Source organism: Columba livia, chromosome 3, assembly GCF_036013475.1.
Source record: "Columba livia isolate bColLiv1 breed racing homer chromosome 3, bColLiv1.pat.W.v2, whole genome shotgun sequence".
Classification (NCBI taxonomy): domain Eukaryota; kingdom Metazoa; phylum Chordata; class Aves; order Columbiformes; family Columbidae; genus Columba; species Columba livia.
In genome coordinates this window covers 78,928,176-78,946,750 of record NC_088604.1, presented here as the reverse complement: position 1 = coordinate 78,946,750, position 18,575 = coordinate 78,928,176, and the positions used below count along the sequence as shown (strand labels likewise).

At 41.5% G+C, this 18,575-nt stretch overlaps 2 protein-coding genes, 1 long non-coding RNA gene and 1 other non-coding gene across 4 annotated transcripts; 3 read left to right on the top strand and 1 right to left on the bottom strand.

Annotated features, from left to right (window-relative positions):
• Positions 1 to 1,376: 1,376 nt before the first annotated feature.
• Positions 1,377 to 8,721, top strand: RBM34 (RNA binding motif protein 34). Its single transcript, XM_065059738.1, has 10 exons — positions 1,377 to 1,598; positions 2,044 to 2,186; positions 3,579 to 3,795; positions 4,379 to 4,438; positions 4,994 to 5,037; positions 5,663 to 5,746; positions 5,965 to 6,028; positions 6,120 to 6,162; positions 7,578 to 7,696; positions 8,401 to 8,721. Exons 1-10 carry the CDS (start codon positions 1,431 to 1,433, stop codon positions 8,713 to 8,715), a joined length of 1,257 nt encoding a protein of 418 aa, XP_064915810.1. The 5' UTR covers positions 1,377 to 1,430; the 3' UTR covers positions 8,716 to 8,721.
• On the bottom strand, positions 3,945 to 7,807 carry LOC135579203 (uncharacterized). Its single transcript, XR_010471880.1, has 3 exons — positions 7,572 to 7,807; positions 6,491 to 6,783; positions 3,945 to 4,641 (listed from the first exon to the last, which is right to left on the bottom strand). It is a non-coding gene; the product is annotated as an uncharacterized LOC135579203 (long non-coding RNA).
• A 463-nt stretch (positions 8,722 to 9,184) lies between the features above and the next one.
• TOMM20 (translocase of outer mitochondrial membrane 20) lies at positions 9,185 to 17,217 on the top strand. Its single transcript, XM_065059747.1, has 5 exons — positions 9,185 to 9,435; positions 14,440 to 14,486; positions 15,196 to 15,277; positions 15,559 to 15,701; positions 16,808 to 17,217. Exons 1-5 carry the CDS (start codon positions 9,312 to 9,314, stop codon positions 16,850 to 16,852), a joined length of 441 nt encoding a protein of 146 aa, XP_064915819.1. The 5' UTR covers positions 9,185 to 9,311; the 3' UTR covers positions 16,853 to 17,217.
• LOC135579272 (small nucleolar RNA SNORA14) lies at positions 10,069 to 10,203 on the top strand. The gene has a single exon (XR_010471993.1). It is a non-coding gene; the product is annotated as a small nucleolar RNA SNORA14 (small nucleolar RNA).
• Positions 17,218 to 18,575: the final 1,358 nt, after the last annotated feature.

Below are 18,575 nucleotides of genomic sequence, written 5' to 3'. Positions count from 1 at the left end.
ACCTTTATTCCATAGCTGGATTACTAGAGCACCTACCTCTGCTGGCTACGGAGCGAAGCTGGGGAGAAGACGTACAACTGGTTCCTCCTTTTCCAGTCCCCCAGGCTACAAGCCTTGAGTGCCCTGAGAGGTACTGCATTTCAGGGAGTTTTCATCAGAAAAATCCTTACACGCTTTAAAAGCCTGCTGCAGATCCCAGGTACAGATGAAACAATCCAGGAGGAAACTGACTGCCCAAATAATGCTTTAGGATTATCTCTCCGGTGGTCTAATAACTTAAGACTGTTCAAGCAATATCTGCTCAACTGCCTATGGCTCTGTGCTCTTTCTGTAAGCCAGTTTTGTCATGCACGTACCAAGTCTATTTCAGACCAACAAGTCAGCCCTCCCCCTTCACATTTTCTGATCCTTTCCCAGGAGCTACTTCAAAAGGGGCTGCGTGAGCAGCAGCAGGGATCTTTTCTGCCTATGAACTTGAGTGTTAGATCACCCACCTTGGCAATCGTGCACCATGATATGAAATGGCTTGAGTTAAGCCCCTTTCCACAGACGTGAGTTCAGTTTGGGACTATGCCAGGCTGCTAGGTCCTTACAGCCAGCCGGGTCAGGGGCAGCTGTGGATGCGGAGCTACGGTGGTCACGGCCATGCTGCAGGCCGGGTGGCTGCTGGGCACGGAGGTTGGCGTTGGGTGCGTGTGTTTGGTGGAGGAGCTGGAGAGCAGGCGTGCCGCGTGGCATGGGAAAGAGCTTCCTCCTGCTGCTCGTCTCATCCGCGCTCGAGGACAGCGAGAAGATCTTGCGCACACTTTCACTGGTGGTTTGGGGGGCTGGGTGGTTGGTTTGGGTTTGTTTTGGTTTTAAACTTTGTCCTCGATAGCAATTTATGAAGATATATTCAGACAAAATTAAGACATGATGCTAGAAAAAGTGCTTCCACAGCAACACAGGGCAAAGAAAGTTGTGCTTTGGGTAGGCAACGGCGACGTTGTTTTTCAACCACTCAAGTGATTTTAAGTAGAAGCAGCTTGAAAGAGACAGATGTAATTATCTCTCCTCTGATGGAGCTGAGCACAGGAGGCTCGGAGCTGAGTCTTGGGGAATAAAGCAAACGCTGAATCACACGGCTTCTCCCCACACAACGCGTGCAGCAGCCAGGCTGACGGTGCACGGTTCGCATTGCTGCCGGGCTCGCAGCAAGCGCAGCCCAGCGGAACGAGCAAACGCGACGCGCCTGGGAACAGCTGCCACCGGCGACCCCGGTGTGGCCGCGTCTGCCGGGCCGGGGCGCGGGGCAGGCTCCGGGTCAGCGGCGGCACAGGCGGCGGGCACTGCGGCGCTGCCTCCCGCGCGGCGCCCGCCTCTCGCGGCCGACCCCGCGCGCCGGAAGTGACGCGCCTGAGCCTGTTCCCCTCAGTCGGGGGCGAGCAGCCATGGTTCCCGGCCGCAGGGGCGCGGCGCCGCGGGAGCTGCCGGCGGAGGAGCGGTACGTGGTGGGGCAGGTGGTGAGCAGCCTCTGCCCGGGCGGGGCCCCCGCCGCGCCGCTCGCCCGCCTCTTCAGCGCCGCCGCCGCCCCGCCGGTGCTCGTGGCCGTCGCGGGGGTGAGTGCCGCGCCGAGAGTGCCCTGCCGGGATCCGGGGTGGCGCTCCCGGCTGGGCGGCGGGGGTATCGGTGGCGGTCTGTCCTGCCTGCGCGCTGGTGCCCGGGAGGGGCCGAGTGGCGGTGCTGGGCGGCTGACGGGGGCAGGCGGCTCCCCGGGGGGCGCGGGAAGCCGGGTGCTGCCTCCCAGGAGAAAAGCGTTGGAGCGCCGGGCCGCTGGTCGGCAAGCGCTGTCCCCTGGGGATCCCCGCGGGGCGGGACGTGCCGTGACGAGCGTGGGTGAGCGGGCAGAGCTGGGCGCCGGAAGCACCACTTCTTGCGGCTGATGGCTTCTGTTAGTGGCGTTCCAAATAAATTACAATATGTAAAATCATTGTAGGGCGATTCTAGAATTTTGTCTTTCTCAAGCGTTTTTTGTGTGTGTGTGTGTTTGTTTGTTTGTTCTAGCAAAATAAGAAAAGAAAGCCTACAGAAGAAGTGGAGAAAGTGTCAGAAGACCAGAGCTCATCTGTCACACAAGAACCTCCTATAAAAGCAAAGAAAGCCAGAAAGAAGGAACTTTCAAAAGCAGAGAAAAAATTGGCAAACAGGTGAGGTAGATAATACCTTTTTATCCTAAAGTTTAAAAAACAAAACAAAACCAAACAACCGTGTCTAGATTAATCATAAGATTATCAGTTCAGTGAAACAATAAAGTCCTGTTCCACTATTGGTCTTGAGCCTTGTGTATAAGAAGATTATTTTTAAGAAGTTGGTGAAAATTTTCTGCAGTTTGCTTCAGAAGGCAGTACATATTTACAGCTTCTTGAAGATCTTGTTGTGAAATGCAAAATCCCTGTTACAGAGCTAACAGGTCTAAGCGTTTTTTAGATTTAGACAAAAAGTTCTCTCTGGTATGGGATGATGCCTTCTAACTTCAGTGGCTTTATCCAGCAGACCTGCAGTCAGAGGAGCGGTTTCTGCGTGGGCAAGGTACCAGGCTGGGTTAGTTGTCCTTATCACGCTTCCCTCCACTGTGATGCAGAAAGACCCTGTTACTCTGTCCTCGTAAACAGACAGGGTTGAACCAAGCAAGACACTGTCAGTACAGGCAGGAAATGAGTCTCTGTGCAATGAAGTCTGGATAACGAAATTGGCTTCGTTGTGGTTCAGAGCTAACACCTCTGTGTACTGGGTTGCTGGCAGGGAGGAGGCAGAGGAAACTGGGAGTCAAATTGAGCCTGGGAAGAAGGGAGGGCTGGAAGGAAACTGTTTTTTTTAAGATTTGGATTTGTTTCTCATTATCCTACCCTGATTTGATTGGCAATAGACTAAATTACTTTTCCCCAAATTGAGCGTGTTTTGCCTGTAACGACAATTGGTAAGTGATCTCTCCCTGTCCTTATCTCAGCCCATGAGCCAGAGTGCCTTTGTGGGCACCAGGGTCCACCCACCACACTCTGACACTGTGTTGCTGCATCTTCTACACCTGCAAAACTTTTGCGTGCTGTTTTGGTTTCAGCAGTTTTCCAGAGGCTTCTTTAGATCAGCTTGTTGTTTGTGCTGCTGTTGTTATGTTGTTGTTATGGCAAGTTTGGATAGATAAGAGATTTGTTAGTGCATGGATGGCTCCCAAAGGACTCTTGGTTGTGAGTGCCCTGGATACTGGGAAGAATTAAATCTCTCCTTAGGTCTACTGTGCCAAGATGAGGGTTTTTTTTCCATTCAGTTTCAGAGGATATTGAATTATTTAATTCTGAATGACTTCTTTATTACTCCTACTAAACATTGCAGCATCCTGGGGACAGCAAATCATTTTCCATGTTACAGAGTGGTCAGATACGTTTGTTTAATGCATAATAAGCAAAATAATATTTGAAATGTTATGTTGAACATAATGATTTAAAATATGTTAAAATCTTTATCTGGGAGGCTTCAATTATTTGACCTCAAAACCTCTGTTTTTTTTCCCTGTTAATTATAATTTTCTTGTCTTTACTAAGAGAGAGTGCTTTGGAGCGGGCAGATGAAGAGGAGGAGCAAAAACTGTTTCAAAACAAAGTGAAGCAAAAAAAAGGGGCTTCTCATGCCATCACCAAAAGTGTTAATTCAGATACAGGCACTACCGTAAAACAAAAACAGGAAAAAAAGGTGGCTGATGAAACGGTAAACAGAAGAACAGTGTTTGTTGGGAACTTGCCTGTCAACTGCACTGCTCAGGTATGTGAGTGGATTATGTCAGCTAAAGGAGCGGAAAGAATTTCAGCAGCCCTTAGTTTGAGGGGATGTTTCCAGCTGAGAAATCACACGTATTTGTGATTAAGTTGCTTTTTGGGAAAGTAAGAAATAACGCTCATTATCAGAAACCATTAGAGGCAATCCCTTTTATTTTACTGGAGTTAGGCTTTTTACAGCAGTGGATGCAGTTGCTCTTTCTGTAGTAGAATTGGTTAGTTTCTTTTTCAATTAAAAATTACTTAATAAATGAGATCTACAAATACAAAGTCTGCTTCAAATTTTGAATGCAAGTAACACTTTGTATTATTACATTAATTATGTTAAATTCATACTTCTATAGTAAGGGGTACAAATTCAGTTTTGGCAATCCGCAGAATAAGAAAACTGCCACAGGAAACACAGAAACAATTACAAATTACTTGCGTATTTTTAGTAGCCCTTTAATGGACCTTGTATAAGTAAAATGAAAATAGTGTAAACCCATCTTACTAATAGATGTTTAACATTAATTGTTATTGCCATGATGAAAAAATATATTGAATTTTTTTAATATCTCCCTCTTTAGGAGCTGAAATCTCTTTTTAAAGAGTATGGACAAATAAAATCCATTCGATTCCGCTCCTTGGTAGGTTATTTCCTCTAAGGCTGTATAACAAAATTATGTTTCTGATCTTAAAGAGTAGTATTCCTTAGTTGAGAAGCAGGTTTGGGTGTGTATTTTTTGCCATTAGAAGAATCCTTGGAGATTTTACCACAGATGCATCTTTCCTTTCATCACATTTTATTCTTCCTGTAGCAGCAGCTGATACTATCAGAGCTGTATTTTCTCTGTAAGAAGAATGCTTTCATTATTGCTTGTTTAGCTAAGGTGTTACTTACCTTTGCTACTCATAGTAGCAAAGACACATTGATTGTAAATCTGTGTACTCTGTAAAAGAGTTAAAGAGAACAGCTTTGGAACTCAAGAAATGCGACAGATGAAGTCAAAGCAAGCAACCTAATCCTGAACTCTTTCTAGGTCATCTCTAGGAATAGCCAGTTACATCATTTGCTCACTCTATTGGCTACATTGCTTTGGGTGGGAACGGTACCTGTTTGAACTCCTCTTTGTTATCAAGAACAAATATTTGAGATAAAATGACACTAGGCCCACTTAACAAAAGCTCTTTTTATCTTAAAGGTTCCAGCAGAAGAGACTTTATCCAAAAAGTTAGCAGCAATAAAGTAGGTTCCTCTTGTGGATTTTGCGCTTTATTTTTCAAGGCAAAAATAAATTTTAAAGTGTTGGTTGTTACATATTTGGCTACATTATTTTTTTAATTTTGTTTTTCTTTGACTTTTAAAATTATATTTAAATTATATAATTAAATTATATTTAAGTTATATATATAAATTATATAAATATATTTTATATTTAATTATATTACATATATTTAAATTATATTTGAGTTTTTAAATTAAATAGATAAATTATATATTTAAATATATTTTAAATTATATATTATATTTGTAAGTTTTCTTGACAAGTGAAACAGAATTATGTGCCAGTATACTAGTAAGTAATTTGTTGTCTTAGGTTGCTTTTCCTATATTTTAGGAAGGAGGAAGATGCCAGTTGTCTTTAATTCCTTTGGGTTTTTATGAGTTGAGGAGGCTTGGTCAGGGTGCATGTACAGCCTGCATTACCTGTACAGTGAGACTTGCTTGGACATACAGGGCTGGCTTGACCTTGAAAAGAAATGAAGTTGTTACTGTGCTTGAGACAAGATGAGTCATAAATGTGTTAAACAGGAAGTGCTTGCGCACTGCACACCGTCACATTTAAATGTGCACTTTTTTTATGTTCCAGGCATAAGGTGCACCCTAATGTGAAGTTCGTTAATGCTTATGTTGTATTTAAGGAAGAATGTGATGCCATTAAGGCTCTAAATGAGTAAGTCTCCGTTTTGTTCCTCATTCCCTGTTGAAGAGGTAGATTTACAGAGTGTTAAAAGATAAATTTAAACTACTTCCTTTCTTTTGCTTGAATCAGAATAAAGTGGGCTTTTTTTCAAACTTAAAAGTAAATTTGCTGTTGGAATAGTATTATGCAGTGACACTGTAAATTAAGTAATGTTTATTAAAAAAACCTTTTCCTTTTGGCTACAAAAGAAACGGAACAGAAATTGCTAGAGGATTTCACATCAGAGTTGACATTGCATCAAAAACCAGTTCAGTAAGTAAGATGTGTGACTAGAAAACACCTTTTCTGTTTGTTTGTTTTCAGTATAAATAACTTTGTGTCTTGGATCTCTTGTTTTCTTTAGCATGACAATAAACGATCTGTATTCTTGGGAAATCTCTCATATGGTAAGTCTAAAGTGGATTGTTATGCATTGTTATTTAACATTTATAGAATATGTTGACATTAGAGTTTTTTAATGTATTGATATTTAGGGTAGCATGTTTAGGTATCTAAGTATCTTTTGCTGGAATTAGTGTTTAAATAGCAGTTTTATTTTTTAACTGAAACACCTAAAGGGATTGTACTTTTCTGGCAAGTTCTGCAGATTGTTTTCTTTATTGTAGCTAGAACTGCAAGCAATGTTAGTTCTTGTTGTGGCCTCATGTTTTTTAAACAGATACGACTAAACTGCATAAGCCATACCTTTCTAAACTGTTAAGCATGTGCTGGTACCTGTTTGTGAACTGCTTCCAAGGGATACACAGTGATGGCTACTCACTTTGATACTGTCTGTGAGCCCCAGGGTGAGTGGCTCTGTCCAGGCAGCTGTTGGCAATCGGTTGTTACCCGTGTGTAGGTGCAGGTCAGTGCTTGATGAATGTTCAGCTCCTTCCGAGTAGACTGTAGAGCAGACGAAGGGTTCACCATCAGCTGTGGTCCACGTGAGGGTGTTGATGGAGTCAGCATGCTTGCAACAAGCCTGATGTGTAGAGCTTGTGTCAGTACTGTATGGTCCTCTGTGCATCCTGCAGAAAAAAGGGTTTGGACATTTGCAGTGCTCTGTAAATGACTTCAGCAGCTTGAACTTTTTGCAGCACATCTAAGTCCTATTGCTGTAACTAAACCTGTCCTGTTAATTTCAGCCCTTCCCCCCCGTAGCACAGGTATGATTATATCTGTGTAAAGGGATTTACCTTTTCTATACAGAAAAGAGAATAACCTGTATTTTTGTGTTGGCACATCACACTTGTCTGTTCACATAGGCGTGAGATTGACAAAGCCTCAGACATGGCACTTGTTACCAGAATAATTGTGTAGCAACTGTGGTTAGAATCTATAAATCCATCCTCTTCCATTCAGCTAAAATTCAGTGTTTAGTCAGTGAGTGTTAGACTTTAAGAACTGCCAGCTCAAGCTCTTTATCAGCAGCATTAATTCTTAGAGATTCTGGCATAAGAGGGAGCTACAAAATTGTAGCATGAATCTTAATTTCTACTATGTTCAAACCATAAAAAAGATTATTTGAAAAATTTATTTTGGTCTTTACCTTCATTTTCCTTCGTGACTTATATTGTGCTCCTCAAAGCTAGAGAATCCGCAGCTGTTCACATAAATTGCCCTTTATAAAGTCTGCATCGGTAACTTGCTGGAATTTTTCGAAACCATTGATATTTGTGAACCTATATGTATATATTTACTAATATATATCTTTAAATGTATATGTTGCACACCTGAATTGGTAAATATAAATATTTGGATTTGGGCCAGGCTTGTAAAGCTGTGTGTCTGACTGGATCTGTTTGTTTGTGCTTACCTGCAGACATCAGCAATGATGCCGTGCGAGAGCACTTTGCTGTCTGTGGAGAAGTGGTAGCCGTGCGGATTGTGAGAGACAGAAAGACTGGCTTGGGTAAAGGCTTCGGCTACGTTCTCTTTGAGGTATGTGTGAGCGCTGTGCGCCAGGACGCTGGGAGTTCTTCAAAATCCGAGTTGCGATTTGCCTTTATGGCCTTTTAATTTTTTTCCTTTCTAATTTTTTAAAAAATATTTTTAAAATGGGTATTTGACGTTAAATGGTAGCATTGCTGTGTATTTTAAAAGCAGCTTGGAAGACCAGTTCTGTGGAAGCAGATACAAAGCAAACTGGTTTAGGTTGTGTATAAAGAAAACTTGTAAAACGTTGGGGTGAAAAAAATGAGAGACAGATGAGTTCACGTGGTGCAACTGCAACGTTCTCCCATTTCTTGAATGTAAAAATACAAGTGGAGTTTTTTCCTGTCGCCCATTTGCAGATTCAGTACAGCTTGCTTTCTCATGGCAACATCCCCCCCTCATCTTCTGTAGTTCACTTCTGGCAGCCCAATACCTTTTGTCACCAGTTTCTCCTTCATCTCTGTTTCAGTCTTTTCCATCTCATGTAAGCTGTTTTATAGCCCAATTTCAGGTAGCTGTGCCCACGTGAGCTACGTGGGCGTGCTGGTCTTTTGGAGCAGCGCAGAGATCTTGTGTCATTCAATAAATAGAGCAGTTTGAGCACTTTTTATCGTTAAAATCTTGCTTTCGAAAATTAAAGAAAGGCAACTGTTTATTTGAAAGTAATCAACTGGAAGTCATGCTTTTAAACTGAACGTCTGCTCTTGCAGAATACAGATGCTGTACATCTTGCTCTGAAACTCAACGACTCTGTTCTGCTGGGAAGGAAGATAAGAGTGAAGCGCTGTGGAGACAAGTGGAAAGCGCCACAGAAAAGTCCCAATCAGTCCCGTGCTCCTAAGGACAGAGTTGATGCCACATTGAAAAGCAAGAGGTGCCCTAATGATTCATTTGTGGGTGAAAAAGCAACCCCACTGAAGAAGAGCACTAAACCAAAAAGACTAAAAACTACTCCTAGAAATAAAGCTGGGAAAAACAAACAGTCTTTTGATAAAAAGCAAACGTATAAAAGTGATAAAGATTGATTTATATGAGAGTGTTCTGTCATAAATTCTGGCCGTAGTCGTTCCTGCTGTTCATCCCGGGGCTTTCGGCTTCTCCCAAAGGCAGCAGGAGGCGTCTGTCCGCACCCAAATCCTTACCCAGATGGTGGGGTTTGGTTTTGTTTTGTTTGTTTGGCGTTTTGTTAATTGTTAAGCTTCAGCGTTCAGGATTTTGACCGCCTGGGCCAGGAGACCCCGGCTCCCGTACGGCGGCGTTAGAGCCGCGCTGGCCCGTCCCGCCCGGCAGCCCGCGGTGCCTGCCGGGGCGGGAGGCGGCCGCGGTGCCGCGGGCCCTGGCGCCCGGTGCGCTGCCCCAGGGCCCAGCTCTGTCGCCTCACGGAGCGCGGTCCGGCCGCGCCGCGCTTCCCGGCTCCGAACCGGGGGGAGGCCGCGCTCCCTCCCCGCAGGCACTGGAGGAGGCGCCCTCTGCCGCCGCTGGCTGATGACGTCACCGGAAGCCAGGCGGGGTCCTTTCTGGCTGCCCGTTCGCTCCAAGGTGCCTGCGGCTCTGGGCGCCGGCCGCGCGGCGGGAGGGAGGGGGCGGGGGGCGGCGGGACCTTCCCTCGGCGCCGGGCACGATGATGGTGGGAAGGACCAGCGCCATCGCGGCGGGGCTGTGCGGGGCCCTCTTCATCGGCTACTGCATTTACTTCGACCGCAAGAGACGGAGCGACCCGAATTTCAAGAACCGGCTGCGGGAACGTGAGTATCCGAGCCGCCTACTCCCTGCCCTTCCCCCGTAACGGCCGCTTCGGCGGCCTCCAACCGCCGCCGCAACTGCCGGCCCGCGCGCGGGGGGCGGGAGGGCGGCACGTGGCGCCTCCGCGGCGCGCTCCTGCCCCCGCCCCTCCCCCCCGATTCCCCAGCCGCCCGGGGGCAGCGGCCCGGCCTGCGCGGCCCCTTCCCGCGGCCTCCGCCGCCTGCCCGCGCTACCGCGGGTGCCGGGCGGGAAGGGCGGGAGAGGGGCCTGGGAGGCCGGGCGGGGGGGGGGGCGGCCCCGATGCCGCTGCTGGCTGCCGCTCGTCAGCCCTTTGCCCAAACCGCAGGGACGGGACCTCTTGTCGGGTCTTGCTTTCTGGAATCTGTGTAGTTACTGGGTAACTTGCGGTTTTCGCATCAGAAGCTTTCCTTGGAAATAATTCACCTCCCCCTCCCCTTTTTTTTTTAATCTTGTTATCCCACGCACTCAGACATACTATTATCACCGTATAGGTGACTATTTTTTTTTTTTTTTAAATTTTGGAAGACTGTCAGGTAAAACAACGTGATCTCTTACATTGAAGTCGTTGCTGTGGTAAGGCAAGAGCTGGTTGCAGGCCTCAGGTATTTTATCTGCTGCATTCTTAACCCTCCTGGCAGCTCTCTTATTAGCTTCCAGGATAAGAATGAATGCCAGAGAAAACTGTTGATTAATCCAAAATGTAGAGCTTTTCTCCCGTGGCTCTTCATTATTTCACATCCCCAACATTTATTTAAATTACTTAGTAATTATTAAAGGTTTTAAATGTAACTGTAAACGTGAGTACTCAAGGCACTCAAAATCATCCGATGTACTCGAATGAATCATTAGAAATAAGCTGGTGTTTGTTGTGCTGGGTTGTTTCTGTTGTGGGAATATGTATAGTATTTCTTTGATAACTAATATGAAGATAAGAAATTACTATTAAAGTAAGCTTTCCCAGCAGGTAAACATAACGTGATCAGCAGTTTCATGGATAGAAGAGTCAATAACTAGATGGGTTAAGAATGAATATTTATTTACCTGATAATGTTTAAATGTAACTTAAACACTTTGATTCTGTCTTAATGGATTGAGTTCTTGAATGACCAGTGTTGTTGCTTAACAGTATAATAGTTCCGCTTTTTGTAAGCTCTTCCACAGCAAACTGTGTCTTTTGAATACTTCATCTTCAGGCCCTTGCTCATCATGTATGTAGCATCTTAGGTGCATAGTCTTTGTGGGACTTCCAAGTACTTTTTGACCTGCAGTGCAAGTCATTCGTTGGGAATTTGTAGTATAGTAAATCGGTATGTGCCTGCCTTGCACACGCAAATTTGATTGCTGGCAGTATGGTTGGCCATGTTCTTTTTATGATGTTGAATATGTAATACAGAAAATAATGGTTTACATAAGATTTTTGCGGAAGCGCTGGAAGTGATTTTTGCATCCCATTGTTTTAATTATCTGAGCTTCTATCCAGTGATGTTCTGAATAAACCTTAGACTTGCTTTCATTAAGAATTAACATTTTCTTAAAAGTGGAAAACCATTGTGGTTTGATAGAGGGTGGCTGTTGTCATTTGGAGAGCATCACTGTATGATGGATGATCCTTGGACCTGATACACTGGGCTGCTTTTAATTGTAAGGCTTTAGATAATAATGATTAATTCAGTTTTTATTTTTTAGTACTGTAGCTGATTCTTTAGTATGAATACTTCTGTAGTGGTGCCACTGATCTGATTATTGCAGTGTTTTTACTGTTGGATAGTAAGGCTTGAACTGCAAAGTATTTGATAAAAAAAGATCAAATGCAGCAACCATTGCAGTTCTTTAGATGAAGATACACTGTCAGGCAATAGTAGGGGTATTTGATGTAAACTTGTAGAAGCCACCTTTACAACAAATCTTCTCCAGTAGCACTCTTAGGATAAGATTTTTTTTCAACCTCTATGATGAAATGTCACCAAATTTGGGAAGGATGGGAGATGTTACATGTCAGTGAGTTGCCTGTTGTATTTGGTCAAGCACACACTGACAAATGAAGAACCAGTATTTTTTTTGCCATCCCAGTTATACTGTGCATCTCTTTGGGCTGTGTTAGGACCAAGGTTTATGTTACAAAGCCCTATCATAAAAATGAGGTGGCCAGATTCAGGTTTCAGGGGAAAAAAAAAGTGATTTCCTGTGTGGCTTGAAGAACTGCTGGACTTTGGTTTTCCAGATCGTTTAATCTTATTTATTTAGCAGGTTTTGTGTTATTTTAGGGTTTTGTGTTGCTAGTTTGGGGGTATGTCCATATTTAATCTTGGGATCAAAAGATAGTAAACATCTATAAGCCTCTGGAGCTGCTTAATCTCCACAGCTATATTTTATGATAAGATTTTAGCTGCATTTACTATTCATGCTATTGAATGTATAAACCAGAACTGTTCTGTATGCAAGTACAGGCATGAGTATCTTCGTTCAGAGGCAGCCAGAATTTCTGACGATGCTGAGCTTGGCCTCAGAGCATCTTCTGCCTGGAGAGCTGAGTGAGAGGAGAGCAGTGGGCAGACTTCACGGGTGGGAGCTGAAGATGTGAAGGACTCTTTGGTTCTTTCTGCCTGTTTGTGGAACCAGTTGTGAAGATGCTGGGGCAACTCGAGGATTTTTGCAACCCGTGCCAGAGTGTCAGGTTCTCCACTGGTTCACATTTGGAACTTACTCACTGTGAGCAAGAGCTGTGGCTGAAGGGCCTGCACATCATGTGCAGTTTAAAAGCTGCAGTTTAAATTTCTATTTTTGGATAGATGCACGTGCATTTCTGTATTAACTGAGATTCCTTCTATGAAAGATTGACCTTCCCATTTTTAAAATGTAATAATGTCTTGAGAAAAGAAGGAAGTTTTTTGTTTTCTTGGAGGTTCCTGAGGGAAAACAAAACATGTTTTGGATATTTTGGGGTGTTGTTTCCCCACCCAAGCCATTACTTTTTGCTTGTCATATTACAAATGAGACTTCTGGCAGCTGTTGCCAAGGTGTTTTAAAACTAGTGTTACAAGCCAATATGGGAAGAATTCATAAATACTCTTTAGAGCTATTTGTTTTTTGTAATTGTCTGAGCTAGTGGGCCTGTAAGAACATATTAAGAAGAAGAAGAAAAATTGCATAGTAGTCAGACTTCAAAGATTCTGTAGCTCATTGTTCAGTTTTAAAATCTTGATGAATCTTCACATTCCTTTACTACTGTCAGGTTAAAATATATGATTTCATATGAGTGTGATCAGTGGTCAAAAGCTTTTATTAAATAGTTTTATTTACCCGCCTGTCTTTTTTTTCTTTATCTCTGAATGCCTAACCTGGTGACTGATACCTGTTGTAATATTTTAGAAAATGTCATACACCAAGAAAATATAATTTTCTCCTGAATATGATGCACCAGTGTTTATCTGTTACTCTTTGTACTTTTCATTGATGTTTTCACTGCATTCACTACAGTTGCAAAGTGACTTGTTTTGATAGTGAAGCATTTCATGTAGTACCTTCTTTTCTATCATTTTTATTTCATCTTTTATGTATTAGCAAAACCGGTTTGAATAGTCGTGCAGCTTAAAGTTTTGTGCAAATTAGCGCTTCAGAAAACTTGGAGCAAGCTAATTGAAGGCACCCACTTTCAAGAGATGAATTCTTTAATATTGAAAGCAACCATAATGATAAAATTATAGTATGCTGCAGTTTTACATAATACATTTTTCTGTATCTGGAAAATGATGTGCACCTGTCAACAAACTGTAGAAATTCAGGTGCTAGGGCTTTTTAAGGTATTGCAAAAGGTAAAGGGGTGATCCGTGTTGTTAGAATGTGAACTCCCTTTATATAAAGAATACTTGATTTTGCCCATAAACTTTACATGTTACATTATCACTACTAGGAAGTGGTATTATTGAATGTCTTGATAATGTGCAAAATTGGAAATTATTTGCTCATTGCCATTAAAACTGCTGGTAATATTTGGAAGTATTTCCAGCTTGTAGAATTGTCTCAAAAGAAAAACGGGCTGTGTGGCAGTTCTTCTTTGTCCACATAGACGTTCACTAAGCAGACACTGAGGACGAATAGGGAGAGTACAGTTTAAGCATAGGCTGTATTTACAAGTTACATTGATATAACTATTTCATTGATGAACTGATGACTTACAAAAATGGTTCTTCTAAGGAGATCACTGGTATTACTATAATTATTAGTTCTGTATGAATAGCTCCTACCATAAAATATCTTTACGCCTGCCTAATTGCATTAAAAGCAAGCCATAGATAATTTAATTACACTAGTTTTGTTGGAGTGATACAACTTTATGTTGCAGGCCAACTTTATGCTCAGGCTGGACAATTAAATCTGTAAATGTTTGTTACATTTGTAAATAATTTTTTTCCTCAGATTTCAGAAATGTATGCTTTAGTATTGCTTTTGCTGTGGGGTGATGAGATACTGACACCTACTTTACCCCTTCCCAAGTCTTTGCTATAAAGCAGCTGGGAAAGTACACTTATGTACTGTGCCCTGTTGGTGGTGCACCTTGTAGTTCAAACTTAGATATCTTTGACTTGTAGACAGTTCTGTGGCTTATTTTTGTTATTTTTATTTTAATATTATTGTTAGAAGTCATGTAGAGAAATCCTGTATTACTCTAATTCTCTTTCCTTCTGCATGCCTCGTGTGTGTGCAGTATAGTCTGTGGCAGGCCCTCCAGAGTTGGTGTTTACCACAGCCAGCAGGAAAAGAATTGCCCTTTTTAGTTGGTGTTCTACTGCCAGCCCTCCTCACACCTCTAAGTGATATTCTGTTGCAGAGAGTGGGTGGCAGTCTTGTGTTCAGTCTTCAGCACTTGGAATATATTACCAGTTTCTTATTTTGAAAATGACTTTGTTTTGTTCAGCATTTCAAACTATAATCTGAAGGCTTTTATCATCGCAAATAAAAAATGTAAGATGTTTTTATTCTTACAGGAAGAAAGAAACAGAAGCTTGCCAAAGAGAGAGCAGGGCTTTCCAAGGTAATACTGTGTTCAATAATGCAGTACTATTTTGAAAGATATTTCGTTTGTATTATTTGTCAGATTTGTTAAAAGATCTGTTTTGATTCCAGCATTGCAAACACTTGTGCAAATATGCAGTCTTTAGGTTTTTTTTAATGCTCAGAAATAACCATGTGACATAGTTGCTCCTTTTTTGGGTCAGATAGAGGCCTTGTGCTAGAAAGTACAGCGCTTACTGTGTGATTTGATGGTGCTTTCCTCTTTGTAGTATGTTGAAGGACTTTTCAGACCTAAAACTCATTGACAGGAAGCACATGTAACTGAACTTCGTATTTTTTTTGCTATAAGGGTTTGATTCCTTATTGCCAATAGATTGTGGAAAAACAGATAGATTTATGTCAACCAATTGTAAGAAACATATTTGTGATAAATGTAACACACCTTGGAATTTGTTTGCTACAAAATTGTGTACTTAATAACCTGAGCAGAGGTGCTTCAGGCTCTGTATCTCTGCAGTTTTGTGATGCGATGATATGAGACCCGAGTCTGATTTTCAAAATCATTCTGTATACTTTTAACTTCGTGGTGACACTTTGATTTTTCTTTTGCTAGTTTCAGTGTAATGGTATGGTTATGTGTATGTTTGATTTCAGTTGATAGTGTTTTCAGCTAACTTGTTGATTAACCGATGTTTAAGGGCCAACTTCAGTTTTACTGTATTTTTTAGTTGCCTGATCTGAAAGATGCTGAAGCTGTTCAGAAGTTTTTCCTTGAGGAGATTCAGCTTGGTGAGGAACTACTAGCTCAAGGTAATAGCATTTTTGTTTTTTGAAGGTGAAGCTGTAAAATATTTTTTCTTTACCTTTGCTAGATGATGGTTTTTAAATACTAAGATCTTTTGGGGAATCAGATTTACCTAGGAAAATCTGTTTACTTGTTTCTAACCTTCTGTGTTCAGAAGATCCAGCAAGGGAGGAGAAAAGTGTGGATTGATTATCAGTATTTTAATCCACTGCTGATGGATGTTTTATGTAAATACTTCACAGTGTGGAAGAAAGTTCATTTCAAAACATTATGATTTGTGGTACAGGTGAATATGAGAAGGGTGTTGATCACTTGACCAATGCCATTGCTGTGTGTGGACAGCCACAGCAACTACTACAAGTTCTACAGCAGACTCTTCCACCACCAGTGTTTCAAATGCTTCTAACTAAGCTCCCTACAATAAGCCAGGTATGTGAAATGTTCCCTATTGTTTTGGTGTGAAAATATTTGAACTACTTCTCTTATCCACAGTCTTGAGCACTGGTTTTTGTAATATGCTTTTTGCGTATGTTCAGTTAGATTAAAATAAGCTTTTTTTTCACCTAAAACCTTAAGAAGTGTATACGAAAAATACCACGTAGAAAGCAGAGTAAAATAGAAATATAAGACTTCTCTCGTGTGTAGGGTATGATCAGCTCTTCTAAAGTAGAGACATCTGACCACAAGTTCGGTACTATAAGCGGATCCACTATTTCCCAGCTACAAGTTGGGAGATCAGAAAAGCAGTAACTTCCTTGCACTGGGTCTTGAGTTTCATTTTTTTAATTATATATTTACAAGTGTCTGTAAGTGCTATAAAAGTCCATTAGAATTAATCTGTTGTTTTTACTAGCCTGTTGCTTCTAGGCCAGCTATAAACACAAAACGTTAACTAGCACCAGAACACAAGACAGTTTTGGAAGCTTGGGGGTTTCCCTGACAAAAGTGTTTGTAGCTGTGTGTATAAAATGCCCTCCCTTTCTAGCCTGAGTACTGTGCAAGTAACATTGGTAATATGCTAGCAGGTGAGTCTGTTGTATAATAAATAATATAGTTTACATTCTTAGCAGTGCAAGGGTACTCCCTGATGGTGTTACCTCACATAAAGCAGAGACTCAGTGCTGTGCATCAGTCAGCTCTCTTTACAGCTCAGGTGTGGTTACATTTTGGCTCAAGGTCCATGTAGTTAGTAAAAACATTGAAAAGTGTCAGGTACACAAGACATAAAGTTCTGGGGAAACAATGGAGCAAAGATGTTTCCTTAGAGAACAGTGCCAAAAACCACACAGAGGTCATCACTTGAGGCTGATAGGTTATTATTTATCTGACGTTGGCTTTGTTAGGCATTGCACAGTATGTAATTTCTGTGGAACTGACTTCAAAAACTTATGTCAAATAGATTACTGTTTTTAACATTAATCAGTTTGCTCAGTAATCACACTGCTTAATATACAGTGTAAAATTACATTGCTTGATAATCAGTTGCCTACTGTCAATTTTATGTAATTGTGAATGAGTTTTTCTCCTTCTTACAGAGAATTGTAAGTGCACAGTGCTTGGCTGAAGATGATGTTGAATGAGGTCACACCACAACAGGGGGAAAAAGTGTTTTCTTACCCCAGAAGATGAGCATCAGTAGGGGGATAAAGGGGCAAACATAGTAGTTAATGGACTGTATACCACATCGGGTTCTACCAGAGTTAAAATTAACTTTGTGTAGGTGGGTTTCGCAGGATATTATTTATTATCCCAGTGAAAAGTGTATTTTGATAAGAATTCATTTTATAAATACACTGTGTTGAGTTATCAAAGTATCACTAACTTCATTATTATTAAAATATGCAGTTGTAATGTTGTACATATAAAGACATAAAAATACGACCTATTAAAAACCCAATGCTCATTTTTGAAAAAACAAAGTTATGGCAATAAAGATTTATCTGCACTTGTGTGTCCCTATAGTACTACTTTAAATTTCAGAACATTTGAGTGTCAAAGCAAATGATCTAAAAATGACTTAACATTAAAATTAATTTTTAATGTTATACCTGGTCTTCCAATGCTTTTAATCAAGTTTAAAACCTTGTGTCATTTCCTGAGAAAATGGATATGTGATCCTTTAAACAGTAACCGATCACCTTAGAAAGAGATGCAGATCAGGATGGTAATAGATGACTGGCTGCAGGAAGAATGGCAAATCCATTTCTGTCAGGAACAAGAACATCTAAAGTGGTGCAAGTCAAAAGTGTACCTGGCAAACACGAAAGCTCTGTTAATGCAGGTGTCTGAAATAAAGCTGTTTGCAATAGAACCTAGGGCAGATTGTAGGAGCACAAAGGTTGGTGTTTGTTTGAAAGCTTGAAACCTTTTTGCAAGATAGGCAGTTAACATTTTGGTCCCTGGTCTTCAGAACCATAGGAAGTGGTTGTTAAGTCTTTGGCATTTGCCTTAAAAAATTGCACTGATAAGGTTAAAACAAGGATATGCCCAGGCTAAACTAGCTCAAGCTAATGGAATCATAAAGTTGACGTAAAATATTGTTATTGTGTAATACTGTAAATCTAAACTTAGGTAAGTTTTCCTTTGCAAGTGAAAAGGAGGCAAATAATAGAGAGACTCGAGTAGCAGAAGCATTCTTCTGAAAGCAGGTTTTCCATGGATAGGATGTTCTAAATGTCAAAGCAGATTGGCTTCTTCCGTTCTCTGGTTTTGTGCTATTACCACTCAGGTGGCAGAAGAAACAATTAGCTGTAGCTTTATATTTTTGGCATGGTGATTTGTTTTAAGGAGAAGAATGCGTTGAGGTGTCTGTCTTTCAGACCAGCTGGTAGGTTCTGCTAATGATGCCAGTACATTAGTAGGAAGGTTTTAAGTGTCATAGTCCTAGTAGAAGATACTCTGACAGCACTTCAGCCGACATTCTCATCTGTCTCCGTCTCATTTCAGCCTGGTGTAAGTTTCTGTATAGGCAGATTCTTCAAAATTGTAGCGCTCAATGTGTCAGAAATTGTCTCTCATAGAACTTCTGAGAGGTCAAGTGGATAGTTCATGGCCACCTAGCAGTCAAAACCTGAGTTTAGAAGTAGAAATGGCTCTTACTGAGTCAGTCTGCTTAGATAATTTGGTATGGAAGAGATATTTCCCCGTTACCCATTGAAAACACAATTTCTCAATATTTGAGGTGCTGTTGAATCTTTCTGTAATGCAACGACTACTGAAGTTAATGTCTGGTACGAACAAAAATTTCTTGAACAGCTGGCTGTAGTTTAGTCATTTTGTTGTGCTTGAATTGTTCAGTTAGCA